Raw genomic sequence first — 25,259 nt, 5'->3', positions numbered from 1 at the left:
TTTTACAACCTCACTAAATGAAAGAACAAAAAACCCCCCAACCAACTTGATAGCAATCACATAACACACCGACAAAAGTCAACCTAAGCAAGTTGTGCTTCCTTTTTCTAGTTATTTGGCTATAACGTTTGATAGAATATGGGTAATTGAACAACCTTTGTTGAATTGCAGTCTTCATTAAATTATCTTTCCATTGATACATTATTTTATGATATTATTCCAAAAGAAGTGGTGTTATGAGCCATCAAACCTCTGAAATATACTTTTTCCCAAAAGTCTTCCACAATTTTGACCACTACTATATATCAAACAAACCAACATTCAACAACTCATCAGAATATAATAATAAATATGATGGTTAATGACAAACAACACACCCTCAACTCCCTTCAGTTCTTCTCCATTTGTTCCTGAGGCTCTAATCCTTTTTTGTCTCCATTGCAGATTGTGATGAATCGGAAATTGAGAACAAAGGTGACCACGGTAAAATCCCCAGAGAGGAGAAGCCACATAAAAATTTAGAGTGTGGAGAAAGCTGCAGTCAAAGCTCCCATTCCACTTCCCATCAACAAAATCTCATTGGAAAGAAACTCTTATCAGTGCATGGAATGTGGAAAGAGCTTCAGTCGGAGGTACAATCTCACTTCCCATCAAAGAATTCATACAGGGGATAAACCCTATCAGTGTGTGGAATGTGGAAAGAGCTTCAGTCAGAGCTCCCATCTCACATCCCATCAAAGAATTCATACAGGGGAGAAACACTATCAGTGCATGGAATGTGGAAAGAGCTTCAGGATGAAGGACATTCTAACTTCTCATCTAAGAATTCATACAGGGGAGAAACCCTATCAGTGTGTGGAATGTGGAAAGAGCTTCATTCAGAGCTCCTCTCTCACTTCCCATCAAAGAATTCATACAGGGGGAAAACCCTATCAGTGTGTCGAATGTGGAAAGAGCTTCAGGAAGAGCTCCGATCTCACTTCCCATAAAAGAATTCATACAGGGGAGAAACCATATCAGTGTGTGGAATGCGGAAAGAACTTTAATCACAGCCACAGTCTCACTTGCCATCAAAGAATTAATACAGGGGAGAAACCCTATCAGTGTGCGGAATGTGGAAAGAGCTTCATTCAGATCTACTCTCTCACTTACCATCAAAGAATTCATACAGGGGGGAAACCCTATCAGTGTGTGGAATGTGAAAAGAGCTTCACTGATAGCTCCTCTCTCACTTCCCATCAAAGAATTCATACAGGGGAGAAACCCTATCAGTGTGTGGAATGTGAAAAGAGCTTCACTGATAGCTCCTCTCTCACTTCCCATCAAAGAATTCATACAGGGGAGAAACCATATCAGTGTGCGGAATGTGGAAAGAGCTTCAGTCAAAGCCACAATCTCACTTCCCATCAAAGAACTCATACAGGGGAGAAACCCTATCAGTGCTTTGAATGTGGAAAGAGCTTCAGTCAGAGCTCCCAACTCATCTCCCATCAAAGAATTCATACAGGGGAGAAACCCTATCAGTGTGTGGAATGTGGAAAGAGCTTCAGGACGAAGGACATTCTAACTTCCCATCAAAGAATTCATACAGGGGAAAAACCCTATCAGTGTGTGGAATGTGGAAAGAGCTTCAGTCACAATCAGACTCTCACTTCCCATCAAAGAATCCATACAAAGGTCGGGAATACCATTTTACAGCTTTAGGAGCCAGGAAATTCGTAACTTTATTACCAGCCCTTTTGCTAATTGACATCTAATGCCCTTTTAACATGTGGTGTTTTGTGTTTGCATGTTGTAACCATCCTGAGACGTGTTGGTGTAGGAATAGGTGCCAATGCTTAAAGACCTAGGCGTCTTCCCCCCAATAAAATATTTAAGGAGGTCACCCCCCAGGGGTCTTTTTCTTTTTTTCCAAACGCAACCTTTTATTCTTCCGCTACTTGCCATACAAATTCTCTTTCAATTTGCCCTCTTAAACAAACAAACTAACAAACGCAGAATGGTCATGAGGAAAAGAAAATACAAACATATACCCTTCCCATCTTTGTGGGCAAAACGGAAAAGTTGTTTTAAAGCAGGCTTTCCCAAGCTTAGGTCCCCAGCAGCTCCCGGACTACAGTTCCCATAATCCCTTCCCAATTGTTTTGCTAGCTAGGGGTGATGGGAGTTGTAGTCCAAAAACAGCTAGAGACCCAAGTTTGCTTTAAAGGGAAAGTAGGCTGGCCCTGTGACACCCTCTGCTGGCCAAAAGCCAGCAGTTTGATTGGCACGTCAACCTCTAGTCAGCTTCTAGGTGCTTTCTGCGCCACCTAGAGTACCCACAGAATTGTGGCTTCTACTGGCAACACACACAGGAGAACAAATGAAAGACAAACACAATGAGCAGGCAAAAACCTGGAAAGGGCCATACCAAATGGACATCCGGTGTGAAGAGGTCACTTTCCCCACTGCTGAACAATGCCACAGGTAGAGGAGATGGAATGCTAGAAGTGTTCGGGGCAAGGGGAGCTGCTGGGAAATTGAACTACGGGCTCAAAATATTACTTTTTTAAAAAGTTGCTGCCATTATAGGCATTACAGGCAGAAAGCTGGAGGGTGAGCAGGCCCAGGCTGTGCTGCACCCAAGAGTGGGGGTGAAGGGAGAAGGGAGAAGTGAAATGTAGCCTTATTGGAGTTCACCGATTGGGTCTGCGTTGCTCCAGGACAGGAGGAAGGAAGTCAAAACAACACCGAGGTGGATTCAAAGAAAGAGTTTATTCTGCTCTCCGGATAGCAGAAGGCACTTGTGTGATCAAGTCCACGACAAGTCCAAAGACATGGCAAGTTTCATGCAGTATATATATCCTCCAGGCATCCTCTCCCCCTTCCCCAGCCACGTCAACTTGTATACGCAGGTTGACATCACATATGTTCCTACTCTGGTACTCTCAACCATAAAAGGATCTTCCTTCCTGTACTTCTGACCATAAAAGGATCTTCCTCTCCCTACTCTTATCTGGGAAGACGTCATAATCTCCGGGAACACGCTTTTGGCATTTTCCCCGGACATTGGTCTTGCGCGTATTTTGTGGTCAGCACATAAGATAAAGTTCTGACGTGTTTTCTTTGTTCCCCTGGAGGGCCAAGGCCATCCCTTGCCTGTCCTGATAAAGGAGAGAACTGTTTATGCAGTTGTGTCCTTATTATGGTTTTGCTCAACAGTTCAAGTTTTACGCATTTAAAAGTGCTCTCTTTTGAAAGAACAAAAGGCGGGGGTTGAGTCAGTTTTTAAAATTACTACACAGAAACCCATTCCTTCAGAAACAGTGAAAGCTTTTTCTTCCCGATGTTTCCGGTGCGGCTCTGACTTCCACCTGGTCCGGAATTGTCCAGTAGAGGGACAGGATGTCTCCAAGGCCGTTTTCTGTGGCAACCAGATAACAGGAGCTGCCAAGCGTGGGAAGCCTCGCAAAGGTCCCAAGGGAACTGGCAGAGACATGTCGTCACAGCATCATTTGGCTGCTGCTATGGCAACAGTGAAAAACTGTGACCAGGGCCTGAGCTGGGTGATTGACAGTGGGGCCAGTCACCACCTCATGCCATCGCCATCTAGTGATTCTTTGTGGAACTGCAAGGCTGTGAAAACTGGAAGAAGTGTAACTCTTGCAGATGGTTCCAAGCGCTAAGTCTGGCTCTGTTTATTGTTCTTTTTTACAGGCAGAGATCGAGGCCTACGTCGTTCCAGAGATGCAATGCTGTTTGCTTTCTGTTTCCTCTCTTGTCCATGATGGGTTCAAAGTGTGTTTTGAAAATAATGTGTGTTCCATTTCCAGAGGTGGGCGACAACTGGTCAGTGTTGAGTGCAAAGACAGGCTGTTTGTGCTAGAAATGCCTATTGCAGGTAAAGGTCCCACTGAGGATGCACAAGCACAGTGTGCTAAGGTTCCCATTCATGATGGGTGCCATCATGGCGTTTGGCACCAGAGAATGTCACATGTCAACTGGGGGTACGTGAAGAAGGTCCCAGGGTGCACTGAGGGGTGCAAGATGAAGGCATGTGACAAATACCTGGAATGCAGGGCCTTCAAGAAAGCCAAGGTTCAGAGGTGCTCTTATCCTAGGTCTGACAGGGTAACCACAAAACCTTTTGAGCTAGTCCATGCAGACCTTTGGGGCCCTATGCCAGGTGCCAGTCTGGGTGGGGCCAAATTTGTGTTATCTCTGGTGGATGATTATTCCAGAAATGGGTGGATTTTCTCTCTAAAGCACAAGGGAGAGGCCGCTGCTTTGGTGAAAGACTGGATAACGGCAGTAGAACTACAGTTCTCACTGCGGGTCAGAGCTTTCAATCAGATCGCGTTGGAGAGTTCACCAGGTCTGTGTTGCAGAACTTCTTCTGCCAGAAAGGCATACACCACAGGTTGACTGTAGCAAATTCTCCTCAGGAGAATGGAGTTGCAGAATGCAGGTAGAGAATGCTGCAGGAGGCAACCAAAGCCATGCTCTTTGACACAGGGTTGCCCCAGCAGTTTTGGGTGGAAGCGTGGAAATCTGCGTCCTTCACTCTGAACCTTTCTTACAGTTCTGTAGTAGGGGACACGCCCTATTTTCTGCTGCACGCAAGAAGCCCAAGGTGCATTTCTTCTTTTCCTACAATCCCTAACAATAATGCTTCAGGCTTTTTTACAAAAGTTAATTGGAACATTTTCTTCAACTCATTGTATATCATTTCCCAGAATTTTTTTAATTTTATTACAATCCCACCACATATGGTAAAAAGTCCCTTCTTTTTCTTACATTTCCAACATATCTTTGAGCTGGTTTTATACATTCTTCCTATCTGCACTGGTGATATATACCATCTATACATCATTTTCATGTAATTTTCTTTCAGCAAAGAGCAGTCTTTAAATTTTAAATCAGTTTTCCACAATCTTCCCCAATCTTCAAACATTAAATAATGACCTATATCTTGTGCCCATTTAATCATGACTGATTTCACCTCTTTATCTTTTGTTTCCCATTCTAGCAGAGTACTATATGCACCTTTCAGCAACTTCACTTTCTCTTCTACGACTTCCTTTTGAAATCTAGATGTCGTGTAGCTAAATCCTTTCTTATTCTCTTCTTTGTATATTTCATGTTGTTGCCGATAGCGTAACCAACTGTTAAAGTGGTCTTTTATTTCCTCGTAATCTCTTCGGTTCCATTTTCCTTCTTGATCCTTTAAAAAGTCAGCATACGTAAGCCACTTTCCTTTCTTTTCAAGTGGTTTGAGCAGTAAGGCTTCATGTGGTGAAAGCCACCAAGGGGTCTTCTCTTCTTACATATCTTTATACAGTGGTACCTCGGGTTACATACGCTTCAGGTTACAGACTCCGCTAACCCGGAAATAGTGCTTCAGGTTAAGAACTTTGCTTCAGGATAAGAACAGAAATCGGGCTCCTGCGGCGCAGCGGCAGCAGGAGGCCCCATGAGCTAAAGTGGTGCTTCAGGTTGAGAACAGTTTCAGGTTAAGAACAGACCTCCGGAATAAATTAAGTACTTAACCTGGGGTACCACTGTATCTCTCCCATATGCTCATTAGTGATTTCCTAAGTATATGGTTATAAAAACTTTCATGTACCTTCCCTTTCCCATGCCATAAATATGCGTGCCAGCCAAATCTTTTGTCATGTCCTTCCAATTCTAATGCTTCTTGCTTTTCCAACTTCACCCAGTCCCTAATCCATACCAGGCATGCTGCTTCATAATATAATGAAAGATCTGGGAGGGCAAAACCACCTCTGTCCTTTATGTCTGTAAGTACCTTGTGTTTTATCCTTGGTCTTTTGCCCCCCCCCCACTAAACTTGCCATTTTTTGAAACATGCATCTTTCACAATTACTGGGACTGATTGAAAGAGGAATAGCATTTTTGGGAGAACATTCATTTTAACCACTTAAATTCATCTAATCTAAATACTGGACTACACAATAGCCTGATCTATTTGAAAGCTTAAAATGCATGAGAATCCTCCACTGGGGTGTAGGCAATAAGACACTATACATTGAGCATAATAGCAATTATACACAAAAATTGGGTCCCCCTCTTGGCGGAAATAACATACTGTCAGACACATGTTAGCATTCCTACATAATATCACACAATACACCACATACTAATTACCATATTTTTCGCTCTATAAGACGCACATTTTCCCCTCCAAAAATTAAGGGGAAATGTGTGTGCGTCTTATGGAGTGAATGCTCCTTGGCTTCAGCGATAGCAACGCGAAGCCTCCGAAGCGCAGTGGGAGTGCTCCCGCCGTGCTCTGGAGGCTTCGCGTTGGTTTTGCTGAAGCCTGGAGAGCGAGAGGGGTCGGTGCGCACTGTCCTCTCTCGCTCTCCAGGCTTCAAGGATAGCCGCCTGAAGCCTCCGGAGCGTGGCGGGAGCTCCCGCTGCACTCCAGAGGCTTCGGGTTGCCTTCACTGAAGGGTAGGTGCCCCTTCAGCTAAGGTGCAGCGCCCCTTCAGCTAAGCGGGAGGAGAAATGGAAGGGGCTCCGTTTCTCCTGCCGCTTCGCTGAAGGGGCGCTGCGCAGAGAGAGGGAGATTTTTCCCCCATGGTCTCCCCCCTCTAAAACAAGGTGCGTCCTATGGTCGGGTGCGTCCTATAGAGCAAAAAATATGGAAAATATCAGTTGCATATCTTGAGGCAATTGTGATCTTTTACATATCTTTTCAATCCTGGGGCACAGAGTCCTGAGGTTTAAAAGGTGAGAGAATGTGCTTGCAATTCAACTTTCCCCCCTTTGTCAGCCCCCCCCGTCAGTCTATATCCTTTGGAAAGAGTTAGCTGTGGCCACTCTGGTGTCTTTTGTTGTTGTTGTTGTTGCAGGTAATGAATAGTCTTGTGGTGACGAGGTCTGCGTTGACATCTGTAGAAGGGATATCCTGTAAGGGGGGGGGGCAGGACTTTTGGGACTTAAAGACACAGTTATAAAGGGAAGAGGTAAAAGCCAAAAAGGGGAGAATCTCCTTGAGTTTTCTTGGGAAGCTGCACGCATTTTATTCATTTCACTATTATTCTCTTAGCGAGTTTAGCATTTTATTCATTTCAATATTATGATCACATTTCCGTATACCAGTATTTACTACTGTTATTATATGCTAAAAATACAAAAAAGTAAAAATATAAAAAGAAAACAAAAGTAAGAAAGATAGATTACCAGTTACAGTTACAGATAGGTAGCCGTGTTGGTCTGCCATAGTCAAAACAAAATTTTTTTTTCCTTCCAGTAGCACCTTAAAGACCAACTAAGTTAGTTCTTGGTATGAGCTTTCGTGTGCATGCACACGAAAGCTCATACCAAGAACTAACTTAGTTGGTCTTTAAGGTGCTACTGGAAGGGGGAAAAAAATTGTTTAGATTACCAGTTAAACATTTTTTCCAGATAAAAAATAATGAGGGAACCTTATTTCACAAATAAAGTAACATAAAATAAAGTAAAATAAATGCTATTTATTTTAAAGAAAACCAAAGCTTTCCTATTTGATATTCTAACAATAAGCATACCAAATGAAAATAAAAGAGTGTTTCTTTACACAACAACAGCGGCTAGGATGTTAATAGCAAAATACTGGAAAATGAGTTAATATCAACAAAAGATGAGTGGCAATTAAAGTTGTGCTAGTACCTTGAACTAGCCACAATGCCAGAACTTCCAAGAGACTGAGATCTACTCCCAGTAATAAAAATCCTGCCAGTGATCTACCCGTTGTCTTTGCCCAGAGTTCTCGAGCTTTTCTCACTGAGCAGTGACCAGAGTTGTGGATCGACCACTAGATCATTTAACAAATTAAAATTATATAAACAATTTTGCTATAAAAGTACATGCCGTATATGAAGTATCAAGATAATAGAACTTCTAACACAGTGGTTTCTTCAGTGAACAACAACTCTTACAATGTACCGTATTTTTCGCCCTATAGGGCACACCGGCCCATAGGGCGCACCTATTTTTCAGGGGGGGAAATCAAGGAAAAAAATATGATCCCCCCCCTCCGTAGCTCTGGGAGCAGCGGACAGGCTGCACGCAGCCTGTGCGCTACTCCAAGACCTTCTCCCTGCTTTTGCGGGAGGTGGTGGAATTCCCCCACGTCCCGAGCGTGACTCCTGCGGGCTTTTCGACCAGGAGGGAGAAGGGACTGAAACGGCGCTACTCCAAGACCTTCTCCCTGCTTTTGCGGGAGGTGGCGGAATTCCCCCATCTCCCGCAAAAGCCCACAGGAGGGAGAAGGGACTTACTCGGCCAGTCAGTCCCTTCTACCTCCTTGGGGAAAAGCCCCCAAGAGTGGCGCGCTCTTTAAAGGCTGCACGGCTCCTGCGGGATTTTGCAGGAGGTGGGGGAATTCCCCCACCTCGTAGAAAAGCCCGCAGAAGCCACGCACCCTTTAAAGAGCGTGCGGCTCCTGCAGGCTTTTGCAGGAGGTGGGGGAATTCCCCCATCTCCCGCAAAAGCCCACAGGAGGGAGAAGGGACTTTAAAGAGCGTGCGGCTCCTGCGGGCTTTTCAACCCAGCTTGTGGGGCTGGCGCTGCTTTTCCCCACCGCCAGCCTCAAAGCCGGGTCGTGGAGCAGCGCTTAGGCGTCACGCGCCTTCCCGCTGCCCCCCCCCAGCTTGTGGGGCTGGCGGTGGGGAGAAGCGCTGCTTTCCCCCACCGCCAGCCTCAAAGCCGGGTCAGGAAGCAGCGCTAAGGCATCGCGTGCCTTCCTGCTGCCTCCCCAGCTTGTGGGGCTGGCGGTGGGGGGAAGCGCTGCTTTCCCCCACTGCCAGCCTCAAAGAGCAGACTCTCCTGGCTTCAGCGAAAGCAACGCGAAGCCTCCGGAAAGCAATGTGAAGCCTCCGTTGCTCTCGCTGAAGCCAAGGACGCACACACATTTCCACTTCATTTTTGGAGGGGAAAAAGTGTGTCCTATAGGGTGAAAAATACGGTATATAGACAGGCGCAGCATTTATTTTAGCTTCTGGTGACAGAAATCTGCAGCTGTAAGGTTTTCTTCTTTAAGTGACCCCTTTAAAACAACAAATGTAAAACAAACTTTATCCATTCACAGGTTTGTTAATTTGTTTAAATATGTTGAATTACAACATTATATTCATTTATATTACTTAGAATATGTGCAACGGATGAAGCCCATGAGAGCGAAACAAGGCATTATTCCGGAAATCCTTGTCAACACTGTGGAACTGTAGTAGGCTCCAATTTGGACTTTATGAACGTATGTGGAACAGAAACTAGCAGACATTTGGTCTTTCGAATGAACTGATTTACTGGGGACTTCCATCTATATTATTGCAATTTATGTGTTGTTATGTGCAATATAAACCTTTGATATTGTGATAAGAATGTATAGAAGAGGGCATCCTGATCAAATTTGCAGATGACACCAAACTGGGAGGGGTGGCTAACACCCCAGAGGACAGGATCACACTTCAAAATGACCTTGACAGATTAGAGAACTGGGCCAAAACAAACAAGATGAATTTTAACAGGGAGAAATGTAAAGTATTGCACTTGGGCAAAAAAAATGAGAGGCACAAATACAAGATGGGTGACAGTGGCTTGAGAGCAGTACATGTGAAAAGGATCTAGGAGTCTTGGTTGACCACAAACTTGACATGAGCCAACAGTGTGACGCAGCAGCTAAAAAAGCCAATGCAATTCTGGGCTGCATCAATAGGAGTATAGCATCTAGATCAAGGGAAGTAATAGTGCCACTGTATTCTGCTCTGGTCAGACCTCACCTGGAGTACTGTGTCCAGTTCTGGGCACCACAGTTCAAGAAGGACACTGACAAACTGGAACGTGTCCAGAGGAGGGCAACCAAAATAGTCAAAGGCCTGGAAACGATGCCTTATGAGGAACGGCTAAGGGAGCTGGGCATGTTTAGCCTGGAGAAGAGGAGGTTAAGGGGTGATATGATAGCCATGTTCAAATATATAAAAGGATGTCACATAGAGGAGGGAGAAAGGTTGTTTTCTGCTGCTCCAGAGAAGCGGACATGGAGAAATGGTTCCAAACTACAAGAAAGAAGATTCCACCTAAACATTAGGAAGAACTTCCTGACAGTAAGAGCTGTTCGACAGTGGAATTTGCTGCCAAGGAGTATGGTGGAGTCTCCTTCTCTGGAGGTCTTTAAGCAGAGGCTTGACAACCATATGTCAGGAGTGCTCTGATGGTGTTTCCTGCTTGGCAGGGGGTTGGACTCGATGGCCCTTGTGGTCTCTTCCAACTCTATGATTCTATGATTCTAAGAGTATTGTTTATGTAAATGCACAGCCAATTACATCTTGTGTGTTTGTCAATTCCGGGAACAGCATTCCTGACCCAGATTTTCACAGGAAGTCCCTAAGATGATTCCCCTTTCAAACAGGATACATGAACCTAGGCCACTAGGGTCCTCCTCACTGGCAGACGGAGAACCCCTTCCCCAAAGCCCCTCCCTCCCCACTTCCTCATGGGGGTCCCCCACACTACCCATCACTCACCAGGATGGCTTTGGCCGTCTCCTGCTTGGAGCACTTCAGGGTTCGGAGCCCCCTGAGCTGAGCTGCCTGGCAGTTCTGAATCACCTCCGGCAGGTACAGCTGATCTCCCTCCAGCAGCTGAAAGGCAAAAGTCAGTTCCTCAGGAAGGAAGGGCTTCTCCACCTCCGAGAGGGCAGAGTGGGGGGCAAGGAGGGCAGGTCTGAGTCCCTGCTCTGGTTCTCTCCAATACTCACCTCTGGGGGAGGGATGTACAACTGCAGCACATCTGCAAAGATAAGGCCATGGGGACAGGTGAGTCTGTCTCTGAGAACCTGGCAAGGCTCTTCCAAGTGTTTTCTCCTGGATTCCAAGCCCTGCTGCAGGGGAGGAGGGGCTCCCCAGGCCTTGGGGGCAAATCCTGACCTCCTTCAACCAAAATATGGCTCCCCAGGCCAGGGGTAGGCAAGCTAAGGCCTGGGGGCCGGATGCAGCCCAATCATCTTCTCAATCCGGGCCGCGGACAATTCGGGAATCGGGATGCTTTTATATGAGTAGAATGTGTCCTTTTATTTAAAATGCCTCTCTGGGTTATTTGTGGGGCATAGGAATTCTTTCACCCCCCCCCATATATTCTGGCCCCCTATATGGTCTGAGGGACGGTGGACCAGCCCACGGCTGAAAAAGGTTGCTGACCCCTGCCCCAGGCTAACAAGATGGTCAATATCCAGTTCCACTCCACCCTTTTAAAATTTAAATATCAAAATAGATCCCAGTTTTCAGAGCATGTAAACCACATGAGTGGAAAGACCGCACAAAAATAGGACTATACTTCCTTCTCCCACCTTTAAAGTAAACCTCTACGTAACGAAACCAAATTGACCCAAGTCTGCCTTCCTCCGCCAACCTCAGTTTCACTCTTCAAGCCAAAAGACAACACTTCGCCATCCCTGGGCGAAACCCGCTGGCCTTCCATTGGTAGAGCCGCCACCACGCCTGTGGCGTTTACCACAGTGCGACGCAAGGACTGAGCGGATGGTGAGATGCCTTAAGCCTCAGACACTTGGCGGGTTCTGAAATGGCCATGCAGGCCAGATTCACTACTCTGGCGGGCTGGATTCGGCCCATGGGACATAGTTTGTGGACCCCTGGTCTACACTGACTGGCAGCAGCTCCCCAGAGTTTCAGGCAGGGATTTCGTCCAGCCCTTGCAGATGTCAGGGGTTGACCCTGGGACATTCTGCATGCCAAGCAGATGCTCTAGGGCTCCCCCTATTTCCCTAGCCTTTCAATGTTATGCTGTTAGCAAGCGTGGAGATTCCACCTGCCTCTTTCGAAAGGAGAACACTCTCCTGATCAATCTAATAAACAAACAAACAAACAAATAATACCCCGCCCATCTGGCTGGGTTTCCCCAGCCACTCTGGGCGGCTTCCAACAAAATATTAAAATACAATAGTCCATCAAATATTAAACATAAAAATAACAACAATCCATTTTCAGTCAATTGAATTAGTAATTAAGCATTTCTGGAAAGGGAAATAGCATACTTTGTATATTAGCATAAAAAGCATGCCTAAGAAAGTATTACTCATTTAATTTATTACTCATTATTACTCCTTTTGGTAGGGGAAAGGTCTCCCTTGGGAGATGGTGGACTCTCCTTCCTTGGAGGTTTCTAAGCAGAGAACGGACGGCCATCTGGCATGGATGCTTTAGCTGAGATTCCTGCATTGCTGGGGGTTGGACTAGATGACCCTGGGATCCCCTCCTATCTCTCCACTCCAGAATTCAAGGAGGAGCTTCCTTGCCTCCTGCAAAGCCCTTTTCCCTGCAAGCTCTTCCTCTGGTTTCCAGCCAAGGGAGGAAGATGCTCAGAGTCCAGCCAAGAGCCTCACCCCCAAAAGGATATCTGGGCATGGGAGTAGCCAGGGGGGCAGCTGTCCCCCTAAATCCATAAAAAATAATAGAAATCTGAGGTTCTGCCAAGCGAGAGAGGGCTGAGCTGGAGGGACTCGGCTTGGCAAGGGTTAAAGGGAAGTGAGCTGCCTTCCTAGAGAGGCCAGGAAGCAAGAGGGGGCCACGTCCTCCAGAGCCAAGGCCCCTCCCTCCCCAGTCCTTTCCTTGCTTTGGGGTCTCTCCTGCAAGGGCTGCCTCGCTGTCCCCTCCTGGGATCTGGTGAGTCTCCTCTCTCTCCCCCCAGTGGGTGCAGTGGGGAGACGGGGGGGGGGTCCCAGGGCTGCAGCAGGAGAGGATGCCTGGGGGGGCCTGATCAGGGAGGGGCCAGGTCTGCCACGCTCTCCTTCCTGGAGATCAGAGGATCCCAAACTCATTTGGCCCTCCGCCCCCCCTTTCTGAAAAAATCTCCCTTCTTTAAACAAAGGAGTCCTTGGCACTTTAACTCTGTGTGACATTGCTCAGCCTCATTGCACAACAGAGGAAACATGTGCAAATGGTTTTCCAAAGCTGGACTAGGAGGTGAACTAGCCCCCCCCCCAAAGAAAACCCCACATGGAGGTAGGAAGGAAGGAAAGGTGGGAGAGAAAGGCCAGGAACAAAGAGAGGGAACCCAGCCCACAGTCTGGCTGCTGCATTGCAGACCAGTTTCCCAGTCGTCTCCCAGGGCAGCTCCCCACGGAGGCCACTGCAGCAATCCCCTCGCACCCAGAGCGTGGCATCCCAGGACCACATCCTCTCTGTCCCAAGGGATTGTTGCTGGCAAAGCAGCTGGAAATGGGCGCTGCTACTCACCAAGCCTCCAGGGACCTTGGCATCAATGGCTGTGTGTTTGTTAAGCTATCTATCAGAATAATAATAATAAAGTAATAATAAATTACCCGCCAAAATTTTTAGGCAGATGTCTTTGGCCCTGCCCACTTGGCCCTCAGGGTGTTGACCAGATATATAGCTGGCCCTCAGAGCAAAAAAAGGGACCCCACCCCAGGAGTCTGTCTGAAGAGCGACAGAGAGTCCCAGGGCAAGAAAAGGAGCCAGAAGCAGGGGAGTGGGGGTGGGGAGCAACTCCTGAGGACCCCCGGGTGAGGACCCCCACTAGAGCCAAGCATCCATTTTTCACAAGATAAAAACGATTCTCTTGTCAGTCAGTTCTGACTTCATGCATTGACTGGAAGGCAGCAGAAACCAGGTTGATTAATCTCCCAGAAATCCCTTCAGTTGCCTCCACATTTTGCATTGCTAGAAGGCGAGAGACATTTCTTATTTCTGTCTGGTCTCTTCCTCCTCTTTCTTTTCAAAAAGATAGCTCACGGTCTCAGATGCGGTGCAGTCCAGCCCTGGTTCCCAGCAAGACTCATCCATGCTTCCTCAGGGAACCAGTCCCCCCCCCCCCCCGTTCTACAAATTCTGTAACAGAACAATGTATTTGTTTTGTAGGATTTCCTAGAGCTTTTCATTACGACAGACAGAATTTGTCTAAAGACCAAAGGGTTCCTTCCGATCTCTCAGAGGCTTCCTGAGAGCACAAATGGAAGCGCAAGATTCAGCTGGCCCCGAAGCAGGAAGAGGCCATGCCAGCCAAACTGGGAGCAGTGGGGGATTCTGGGAAAACTCTGTGCAGAAGATCCTGGGTGAGGAGGACACTCTATGCTCAGAGGTGCAGAGCCAGCAGTTGAGGCAGTTCTGCTGCCAGGAGGCCAAAGGACCCCGAGAGGTTTGCAGTCGACTCTGCCACTTTTGCCACCAGTGGCTGAAGCCGGAAAGGCACACGAAAGCTGAGATGCTGGACCTGGTGATCTTGGAGCAGTTCCTGGCTGTCCTTCCCCTGGAGATGGAGAGCTGGGTGAGGGAATGCGGAGCGGAGACCAGTTCCCAGGCGGTGGCCCTGGCCGAAGGTTTCCTCCTGAGTCAGGCAGAGGAGAGAAAGCAGGTGAGAGAGACTTTCCTCTGGATACTCCCAAGGGGCTCCAAACAGGACAGAGAACATCCCATAATGCTCTCCTGATGGACCATCCGTTTTCTGGGAAAGCATCTACGGAATGAGATCTCACACCCTTCAAGTCTTTTTCATTCTCTGTCTAATATTTCTCACCATTCTCTGTTTTGAATCCTTGTTTCTTTTTCAGGGAAAGGATCTCTTTGCAGAAATGGACCTGGATTCCTGTGAGGCAGAGAGGCCTCCGTTGGACACCAGAGAGAGGCCACTGGGTAAGGAGGAAGGTGGTTTTTTTCTGTCTGGTCTCATTCTGTTGGTTTTCCAACTCATCTGAGGGTTCTTTTCATCTTGCTTTGGGGGGAGACAGTTGGGAACAAGGGTCCAGAGGAGGGGAGATGTATTTTTGCACAACAAACATATGAAATGGGCACAAACGTCCAAATGCTCTCAGTAGGTAAGGATTTCTCCAAAGCCCATCTGTAGTAAGAGATGCCCTGTTTCACCTGTGAGAGAAGCCGGCACTCCTGGCATCCTGTTTACCTTTTATCTCTTGCAGGTGACAGAATGATGCCAGCAAGACCTCCTGATCCGTCTTTTCATGGGGGCAGAAGGGAAGCAGCGGCTGTGGAACCAGATCAGGTCAGGGGAAGCTGCCTTGTGGGGACAGAGGCTGAGGGATGGAGCAATGTCATGGACTGGTTGGGCACAGAGGAATGGTGGGAGGATACAGCTGGGGAACCAGGAAGGGAAGATGGCTGAGAGCCCAAGAAGTGGAGGTAGAAGAAGGATGGGTGGTCAGAGGGGGAAGAGGGAGAAGCCTGGGAAGAGGAGGTGTCAGAAGCTGAAGGGGTTAGAGGGCTTAGTGAGCTGGGAGACTCTGTGGCAGAATGCAGTGCAGAATCAGAGGAAGACGAGGAAGGAGGCGAGTGGGAGAGGAAGGTCGGGAGGCAGAGGTGAGTCAGGATAAGGAAGAGCCACCGATGGCTCCCTCTTCTTTTTCCAGAAGCCACCCTCCCTACTTGTCTCTCAGAACCAGGAGACCCCATGCATTGCAGAAATCTCTGCTTGATAATCCAAGACAGATGGCCATCCAACAGAGGCTTATTTTCTTTCTAGATTGATCACTGAATGCTTAGATTGGTTTCTAAGCAGTGGACAAATGAGAACAAATAGTGGCCTGGATTCACCTAACCAGCCCCATTGGCTGCAAAATGGGGCCTGATTCCCATTCCTCCCCCTCTCCATGCCCCCATGAACCCCTGGATTTTGGCTCTAGGGCATTGGGAGGGAACTCCCCAGAACAGCTCAGGAGGAGAGGAAAAAGTGGACCCTTCCATCAGGCAAACTGGAATGCTTGCGTAGGCAGAATGACTTGAAAAACACAAGGTGGAGTACCACCTATTTGCACAAAGACGAATACCCATAATTAAAACTTAGAATAAAATAAGCATCCATAAATAAAATGTGCAGCAAAGCAATCCTATTGAAACAACTCCCCTGTGTGAGTGTGTGAGGGCCCCGCTCCTGCCACTCACCACCTGGCCCAGGGCGGGGCCTGAAGCCTCATAAGGACTGCTTGCTGCCCAGGAGGACTCCCCTGCATGAGTGCCTGAGGGCCCCGCTCCTGCCACTCACCACCTGGCCCAGGGCGGGGCCTGACAGGCCTCATAAGGACGGTTGCTGCTGCTGCTCCTGCTGGCCAGGAGGACTCGGAGTGGCGCAATGTTCTTTTTAAAATGTTTTTAAAATTTTCTTTTTTCCCTTTTATTACTTTTTTTTGTGGGGGGTGGCATGGATGTTTGGTTGGGCTCGGGAATTTGTTTGATTTTGATGTGTTTGTAATTTTTACAGTTTTGTGTTTGTATTGTTTGATTGTGGGTTCTTTTTTTTTTAAAGAGTTTTATTTTGTTCTTAAGGGGAGGGGTCAGGGCTGCCAGGGAGTGGGTCCCAGCCCACAAAATAGCTGGGGGATGTTCCACAAGGGGGATGCACTGGGACCACCGATCTCAGTGATCACGGGTAGGAGGAGGGGTTACGCTAAGACCAGAGCATGTCATTACAGAGGAGGCACGTTTAGTCGTTGTTTGAGGACTATCCCTGCCTCTGGGTCTGGTCCTGACTGGATGGATACTAGAATCAGCAGGGGATATCCACATGACCTGAAAGTGCTGTTGTGCAATGCCAGGTCAATGATTCATAAAACCACTGCCATCCATGACTTGATCATGGATGGAGGACTTGACCTGGCATGTGTAACAGAGACTTGGTTGGATGAAGCAGATGGGCCTGTCCTTGCCGCTGCTTGTCCACCAGGTTTCTCTTACGCACAGCAACCCAGGCGGGAAGGGGGGTTGCAGTGCCATGGTCAGATCACTTCCTGGTGCAGCTGGACTTCTCTGCGACCCTTCCCCTCTGCAGGGAGGTGGGACCGATTCGGATGGTCTGCCCCCACCACTTAATGGATCCAAATGGTTTCCAGAGAGTGGTAGGGGATGCTTTATCCCATGTTGATGGCCTTTCAGCTGATTCCCTGGTGGCCCGCTGGAATGCGGAGTTAACCAGGGCTATTGACTGTTTGGCTCCGAAACGCCCTCTTTGATTGCATGGAGCCCGGACAGCCCTGTGGTTTTCCACGGATCTGAGGGCAATGAAACAATCGCTGAGATGGCTAGAGAGCCGGTGGCGGATAACTCATTCTGAAGCTGACCGGACACGGGTTAGAGCTCAATGTCGAGCCTACTAAGTGGCAGTAGCGACGGCGAAGAAGACTTTCTTTGCCGCCTCTATTGCATCTGCAGAAAACAGCAGCAGGAGACTTTTTCAGGTGGTTTGCAATTTAGCGGAACCACCTGCTACATCGGGGCCCAGTATGGGCCACATGATCTCCTGCAATGATTTTGCAAAGTTTTTTGCAGATAAAGTCGCTCAGATTCAGGAAGAGGTAGACTCCACCGTGGAGCAGGGCCGGGGCGGGAGAGTGCTAGTGTCCTGTCTAGTCAAGTTGCGTGGGATCAATTCCAATCTGTTACCTCCGAGGATGTGGACAGGCTGCTTGGACGAGTGAAACCAACCACCTGTCTCCTTGATCCTTGCCCATCCTGGCTTATAAAAGCTAGCCGGGAAGGGCTGGACGATGGGCTTTGCAAGGTCATGAATGCTTCTCTCTGTGAGGGAGCCTTCCCAGACCCGTCGAAAGAGGCGGTTATTAAACCGCTTATTAAAAAACCATCTTTAGATGCTGCCAATATGGCTAACTATCGCCCAGTCTCAAATCTTCCATTCTTGGGCAAGGTGATTGAGCAAGTGGTTGCTGAACAACCATAACATCCTTCTGGACCGTCTTGAGGGGCTGGGAGCTGGGGGCACTGTCATCCAGTGGTTCCGCTCCTTCCTCCTGGGCCGTGTTCAGAAAGTGGTGGTGGGGGATGAGTGTTCAGACCCCTGGGCTCTCACTTGTGGGGTGCCTCAGGGTTCTGTCCTCTACCCCATGCTTTTCAACATCTACATGCAGCCGCTGGGAGAGATCATCAGGGAGTTTGGGCTGGGTGCTCATCAGTATGTTAGCCTGGGTCAGCAACCTCTCTTTCAAATCGGAACCAGTGAAGGAGGTGAAAGTCCTGTGTGAGTGTCTGGAGGCTGTTGGAGGATGGATGGCGGCTAAAAGATTGAGGTTGAATCCTGACAAGACAGAAGTACTGTTTTGGGGGGACAGGAGGCGGGCAGGTGTGGAGGACTCCCTGGTCCTGAATGGGGTAACTGTGCCCCTGAAGGACCACGTGTGCAGCCTGGGAGTCATTCTGGACTCGCAGCTGTCCATGGAGGCACAGGTCAATTGTGTGTCCAGGGCAGCTGTTTATCAGCTCCATCTGGTCCGTAGGCTGAGACCCTACCTGCCCGCAGACTGTCTCACCAGAGTGGTGCATGCCCTAGTTATCTCTCGCTTGGACTACTGCAATGCGCTCTATGTGGGGCTACTTTTGAAGGTGACCCGGAAACTACAACTAATCCAAAATGTGGCAGCTAGACTGGTGACTGGGAGTGATTGTCGAGACCATATAAACCGGTCTTGAAAGACCTACACTGGCTCCCAGTACGTTTCCGAGCACAACTCAAAGTGCTGGTGCTGACCTTTAAAGCCGTAAACGGCCTCGATCCAATATACCTGAAGGAGCGTCTTCACCTCCATCGTTCTGCCCAGACACTGAGGTACAGCGCCGAGGGCATTCTGGCAGTTCCCTCACTGCAAGAAGCCAAGTTACATGGAACCAGGCAGACGGCCTTTTCGGTAGTGGCACCCACCCTGTGGAACGCCCTCCCACCAGATGTCAAAGAGAAAAATAACTACCAAACTTTTAGAAGACATCTAAAGGCAGCCGTGTTTAGCGAAGCTTTTAATGTTGAATAGATTATTGTATTTTAGTGTTTTGTTGCAAGCCGCCCAGAGTGGCTAGGGAAACCCAGCCAGATGGGCGGGGTATAAATAATAAATTATTATTATTATTATTAACAGGAAGGAAACAACAGTGCATTGTGTAGCAGATCATATTTCTGCTGTCTCAGAGGAGGACATTTCCCTTTTTCTTTTAGGGTCCAGTGTGCTTTGAAGATGTTGCTGTTCGTTTCACGGACGAGGAGTGGGCGTTGCTGGATCCTGACCAGAGAGCTCTGCATAAGGATGTCATGGAGGAGAATCGTGGGATCGTGGCCTCTCTTGGTAAGGCTCCCTGTGGGATCGTCATATCTGCCTGGAAATTCAAAAAATACCTCAATGTGACCAACCTCATCTATTTTCACAGAGCTCAACAGCACCCCCTATAACACCTGGGAACCTAACACTCCCACAATAAAGAGTAAATTACAGTTTTTTCTTTGAACAATCTTCCTCAAATTATTCCTTTTTCTACCAGGATTGGGCTGGTCTGAACTTCTGAGGCAATCTTAAATGTCAGCTTCAGAATTGTTAGGAAAGATAAGTAGCTTCAGGTTTTTGTTTTTGCTCCTGTCAGTCTTGGGTTGACCAAAGAGATGACGGACATTGGAGATGGAGGGGATGCCATGACTGGGCCAAACAAAATCCATCCCAGAGAAGAGCTAGGCTTATGGAATCTCAGGTAGTAGTAGCAGTGATGAGGATGATGATGATGATAGTAATAGTAATACAGTGGTTCCTCGGTTTACAAACTTAATCTTTTCCGGAACAGGACAGTTCTTAAATCGAGGTACCACTGTAGTAATAATAATAATAATTTTTATTTCTACCTCCCATCTGGCTGCGTTGCCCCAGCCACTCTGGGCGGCTTCCAACACATATATCATCATGAAACATAAATAATAATAATCTGATTCCATATAAAAAGAACATTAATTTTAAAATGAACAACTTATACTAGTGGCCGAAATTGTGGAAACCTTTTGTGAAAAGTGTATTTCTGAGGTTTGATGGCTCCTAACACCACTTTTGTGTGGAGTAATGCCATAAAATTATATCGCAATGGAAAGATAATTTAATGAAGAATGTAATGTAATGACTTTTATGAAGGAGTATTTATTAGAACAGCAGTCATAAAGAAAAAACGTGAAACCTTTGGTAACCATTGGTAACCTTTAGCTTTCATTACGGCCTTACAACACCTTCCCATGAAGTGAACCAAGTTTTTAGTTCTGCAGCTGTAAGAATGCCAAACCAAAACTGAATTATTGCCTCTGTTAATTGGGCCTTATTGCTGGGTTGCCTCTGATTAACAAGTTTCTTTAGTCGGCTGCATAGATTTCCAATTGGATTAAAGTTTTGGCTATTCTCAGGCGATTCCGGGAGTGGAATGGGATCATCTTGAAAGCACCGTTTGCACACAGCAGCAACAGGACATGGAGCTGAGTCCTGTTGAAATAAATAAATAAATATGCTTCAGTATCTGGGAAAAGATCACCTGCGGAACGCTTCAGTTTGGGCTCAAGCATTTCGTTTATGTATTTGGGGTGCGTTTAAAGTTAAAGGGACCCCTGACTGCTAAGTCCAGTGGCGAACGACTCTTGGGTTGTGGCACTCATCTTGCTTTATTGGCCAAGGGAGCCGGCATACAGCTTCCAGGTCATGTGGTCAGCATGACCAATCCTCTTCTGGCGAAGCAGAGCAGCGCACGGAAATGCCGTTTAAAACCAACCAACTTGTTAGCAATCAACCAACCAACTTGTTAGCAATCACGTAACACACTGACAAAAGTCAACCTAAGCATGTTGTGCTTCCTTTTTCTGCTTATTTGGCTATAATGTTTGAAAGAATACAGATAATTGAACAAACTTTCTTGGATTGCATTCTTGATTAAATTATCTTCCCACTGATATATAACTTTATAATATTACTCCAAAAGAAGTGGGGTTATGAGCCATCAAACCTCTGAAATACACTTTTCCCCCAAAAGGCTTCCACAGTTTTGGCCACTGTTGTTGTTGTTTAATCTCTTAGCCATGTCCGACTCTTCGTGATCCCAGGGACCAGAGCACGCCAGGCACTTCTGTCTTCCACTGTCTCCCGCAGTTTGCTCAAACTCATGCTCGTAGCTTCAAGAACACTGTCCAACCATCTCATCCTCTGTCATCCCCTTCTCCTTGTGCCCTCCATCTTTCCCAACATCAGGGTCTTTTCCAGGGAGTCTTCTCTTCTCATGAGGTGGCCAAAGTATTGGAGCCTCAGCTTCAGGGTCTGTCCGTCTTTAAATTTCGGTCACCATCTGCAGTGATCATGGAGCCCAGGGAAATAAAATCTCTCACTGCCTCCATTTCTTCCCCTTCTATTTGCCAGGAGGTGATGGGCCCAGTGGCCATGATCTTCCTTTTTTTGATGTTGAGCTTCAGACCATATTTTGCACTCTCCTCTTTCACCCTCATTTAAAGGTTCTTTAATTCCTCCTCACTTTCTGCCCTCAAAGTTGTGTCATCTGCATATCTGATATTTCTTCCGGCAATCTTAATTTTGGCTTGGGATTCATCCCGCCCAGGCTTTCGCATGATGAATTCTGCATATAAGTTAAATAAGCAGGGAGACAGTATACAGCCTTGTCGTACTCCTTTCCCAATTTTGAACCAATCAGTTGTTCCATATCCAGTTCTAACTGTAGCTTCTTGTCCGACATAGAGATTTCTCAGGAGACAGATGAGGTGATCAGGCACTCCCATTTCTTTAAGAACTTGCCATAGTTTGCTGTGGTCAACACAGTCAAAGGCTTTTGCATAGTCAATGAAGCAGAAGTAGATGTCTTTCTAGAACTCTCTAGCTTTCTCTATAATCCAGCGCATGTTTGCAATTTGGTCTCTGGTTCCTCTGCCCCTTCGAAATCCAGCTTGCACTTCTGGGAGTTCTCGGTCCACATACTGCTTAAGCCTGCCTTGTAGAATTTTAAGCATAACCTTGCTTATGTGATTTGAGTGCAATTGTGCGGTAGTTGGAGCATTCTTTGGCACTGTCCTTCTTTGGGATTGGGATGTAGACTGATCTTCTCCAATCTTCTGGCCACTGCTGAGTTTTCCAAACTTGCTGGCATATTGAGTGTAGCACCTTAACAGTAGCATCTTTTAAAATTTTAAATAGTTCAGCTGGAATACCATCACTTCTACTGGCCTTGTTATTTGCAGTGCTTTCTAAGGCCCATTTGACTTCACTCTCCAGGATGTCTGGCTCAAGGTCAGCAACCACACTACCTGGGGTGTACGAGCCATCCATATCTTTCTGATATAATTCCTCTGTGTATTCTTGCCACCTCTTCTTGATGTCTTCTGCTTCTGTTAGGTCCTTACCACTTTTGTCCTTTATTATGGTGATCTTTGTACGAAATGTCCCTTTCATATCTCCAATTTTCTTGAACAGATCTCTGGTTTTTCCCATTCTATTGTTTTCCTCTATTTCTTTGCATAGCTTCTCTGAGTTATTCAAGTCCCTTCGCCACGGCAAGGCAGTGAAATATGAAGGGGATTTTGATCACTACTGTGTATCAAAGAAAGCAACATTCAACAATTCATCAGAATCCAATAATAAATATGTTGGTTGATGACAAACAACACAGGTAACGAACACACACCCAATTTGACGCACAGTGTAAATTAATAATCCTGAGTTTCTAAGTGAAAGAATAAGAGCTTTACTGAGTTAAAATAAACTTCTTCATAAAAACATGGTTCCAAACAGTTTGACTGAGATTACATACTGACTCTGCTCACAACTGAGGCAGACTGACTCTGACTGAAATCATACAGAGAACACAGAGAGAAAATGGCTGCCAAGTCACATGTCAGAGTGACTCAACAGTTAGCAGTTAGGCCTGAATGATTTTAGTAGACACAAATGATTGTGGACCTCCCAGCCTGTTTCCTGTTTCTGCTCTCATGTGTCTTTGTCACATGACACAACTCCATTCAGTTCTTCTCCATTTATTCCAGAGGCTCTTATCCCTTTTTGTCTCCATTGCAGATTGCTATGTATCGGAAATCGAGAACAAAGCTGACCATGACAAAATCCCAAGAGAGGAGAAGCCAAGTAAAAATGTGGAGTGTGGAGAAAGCTGCAGTCAGAGCTCCCATTCCACTTCCCATCAACAAAATGTCATTGGAAAGAAACTCTATCAGTGTGTGGAGTGTGGAAAGAGCTTCACTGATAGCTCCCATCTCACTTCCCATCAAAGAATTCATACAGGGGAGAAACCCTATCAGTGTGTGGAATGTGGAAAGAGCTTCCGTCAGAGCTCCCATCTCACTTCCCATCAAAGAAATCATACAGGGGAGAAACCCTATCAGTGTGTGGAATGTGGAAAGAGCTTCAATGATAGCTCCTCTCTCACTTCCCATCAAAGAATTCATACAGGGGAAAAACCCTATAAATGTGTGGAATGTGGAAAGAGCTTCACTGATAGCTCCTCTCTCACTTCCCATCAAAGAATTCATACGGGGGAGAAACCCTATCAGTGTGTGGAATGTGGAAAGAGCTTCAGGACACGCTATGAGCTCACTTCCCATCAAAGAATTCATACAGGAGAGAAACCCTATCAGTGTGTCGAATGTGGAAAGAGGTTCAGGACACGCTATGAGCTCACTTGCCATCAAAGAATTCATACAGGAGAGAAACCCTATCAGTGTGTGGAATGTGGAAAGAGCTTCAGTCAGAGCTCCAATCTCACTTCCCATCAAAGAAATCATACAGGGGAGAAACCCTATCAGTGTGTGGAATGTGGAAAGAGTTTCAATGATAGCTCCTCTCTCACTTCCCATCAAAGAATTCATACAGGGGAAAAACCCTATAAATGTGTGGAATGTGGAAAGAGCTTCACTGATAGCTCCTCTCTCACTTCCCATCAAAGAATTCATACGGGGGAGAAACCCTATCAGTGTGTGGAATGTGGAAAGAGCTTCAGGACACGCTATGAGCTCACTTCCCATCAAAGAATTCATACAGGAGAGAAACCCTATCAGTGTGTCGAATGTGGAAAGAGGTTCAGGACACGCTATGAGCTCACTTGCCATCAAAGAATTCATACAGGAGAGAAACCCTATCAGTGTGTGGAATGTGGAAAGAGCTTCAGTCAGAGCTCCAATCTCACTTCCCATCAAAGAAATCATACAGGGGAGAAACCCTATCAGTGTGTGGAATGTGGAAAGAGTTTCAATGATAGCTCCTCTCTCACTTCCCATCAAAGAATTCATACAGGGGAAAAACCCTATAAATGTGTGGAATGTGGAAAGAGCTTCACTGATAGCTCCTCTCTCACTTCCCATCAAAGAATTCATACGGGGGAGAAACCCTATCAGTGTGTGGAATGTGGAAAGAGCTTCAGGACACGCTATGAGCTCACTTCCCATCAAAGAATTCATACAGGAGAGAAACCCTATCAGTGTGTCGAATGTGGAAAGAGGTTCAGGACACGCTATGAGCTCACTTCCCATCAAAGAATTCATACAGGAGAGAAACCCTATCAGTGTGTGGAATGTGGAAAGAGCTTCAGTCAGAGCTCCAATCTCACTTCCCATCAAAGAATTCATACAGGGGAGAAACCTTATCAGTGCGTGGAATGTGGAAAGAGCTTCAGTCGCAGCCAGAATCTCACTTCCCATCAAAGAATCCATACAAAGGTGGGAAAAACCATTATACAGCTTTAGAATCCAGGCCTTTGGCTAAATGACGTGTATGAAAATCAAAGTATTATGGGCCTTAATTTATGATGAGTTTTAAAAATGTTTGGAATAACCTTTCTAAAATGACCAGAGGGATTTCTGTTAAGTATTGTTGGCAGGGACATCCCGGATGCCTTTAGAGAGGTATTCTTATATGCAACGGCTGCAGCTTGGACTTTGGTGGGAAAGGGGTGGAAGGAAGACAATAACGGACTGGCATAACAAGCTACAAGAATTTGCTGAAATGGTGCAGTTGACAAATAGCCTGAGAGGCAATTCAAAACAAAAATTTATGGAAAAGTGGGATAGATATATGTTCAAAAATACAGTAATGGTTCGCTATCTATGCTAGCATTCAATTGACGTTGGAAAGAGACTCAGTTGAGAAATAAGACAAAGGGTACATATTGATATAGGAATGTATTAGATAAAATGTAAAGAAATATACAGTAATAAGAGCACATTCTTTTGTGAAAAAGGAATATACAACGGGATAGACAGGAAGTCCCAAGTGTTGGTACATATATGATTTTGGAATAATTTTTTGTCCTTGTTTTCTTTTTCTTTTAGCATATAAACTTTGCATACATGTTGAAAATTATAGTATAATAAGCCTTGTGATGTAACATGATCATGTTTACCGATGTAACATAAGAACATTAATAAATAATTTAAAAAAATACATCTAATGCCCTTTTAACATGTGATGTTTTGTGTTTTTATGT

At 46.4% G+C, this 25,259-nt stretch overlaps 2 protein-coding genes across 2 annotated transcripts; both read left to right on the top strand.

Moving 5' to 3' along the window:
- Positions 1–603: 603 nt before the first annotated feature.
- On the top strand, positions 604–24,823 carry LOC128412238 (zinc finger protein 850-like). Its single transcript, XM_053385128.1, has 3 exons — positions 604–1,677; positions 1,879–1,881; positions 22,984–24,823. The coding sequence occupies exons 1-3, from the start codon at positions 604–606 to the stop codon at positions 24,517–24,519; spliced, it is 2,613 nt and encodes an 870-aa protein (XP_053241103.1). The 3' UTR covers positions 24,520–24,823.
- On the top strand, positions 13,759–21,044 carry LOC128412232 (zinc finger protein 213-like). Its single transcript, XM_053385115.1, has 4 exons — positions 13,759–14,373; positions 14,570–14,651; positions 14,936–15,018; positions 18,967–21,044. The coding sequence occupies exons 1-4, from the start codon at positions 13,972–13,974 to the stop codon at positions 19,195–19,197; spliced, it is 798 nt and encodes a 265-aa protein (XP_053241090.1). The 5' UTR covers positions 13,759–13,971; the 3' UTR covers positions 19,198–21,044.
- Positions 24,824–25,259: the final 436 nt, after the last annotated feature.

The sequence above is a fragment of the Podarcis raffonei genome, chromosome 4 (genome assembly GCF_027172205.1).
Source record: "Podarcis raffonei isolate rPodRaf1 chromosome 4, rPodRaf1.pri, whole genome shotgun sequence".
In the NCBI taxonomy this organism is placed as follows: Eukaryota; Metazoa; Chordata; class Lepidosauria; order Squamata; family Lacertidae; genus Podarcis; species Podarcis raffonei.
Note: the sequence above shows the minus strand (reverse complement) of the source record. Positions and strands in the feature narration are given on the sequence as shown.

Excerpts from the sequence above, each read along its gene's own strand:
- LOC128412238 (XM_053385128.1), top strand. The coding sequence starts at position 604 with ATGGAATGTGGAAAGAGCTTCAGTCGGAGGTACAATCTCACTTCCCAT.
- LOC128412232 (XM_053385115.1), top strand. The coding sequence starts at position 13,972 with ATGGAAGCGCAAGATTCAGCTGGCCCCGAAGCAGGAAGAGGCCATGCC. Across the intron at positions 14,374-14,569 it reads AGGCAGAGGAGAGAAAGCAG|GGAAAGGATCTCTTTGCAGA; the intron begins GTGAGAGAGACT and ends TTTCTTTTTCAG. Across the intron at positions 15,019-18,966 it reads CGGCTGTGGAACCAGATCAG|GGTCCAGTGTGCTTTGAAGA; the intron begins GTCAGGGGAAGC and ends TTTTTCTTTTAG.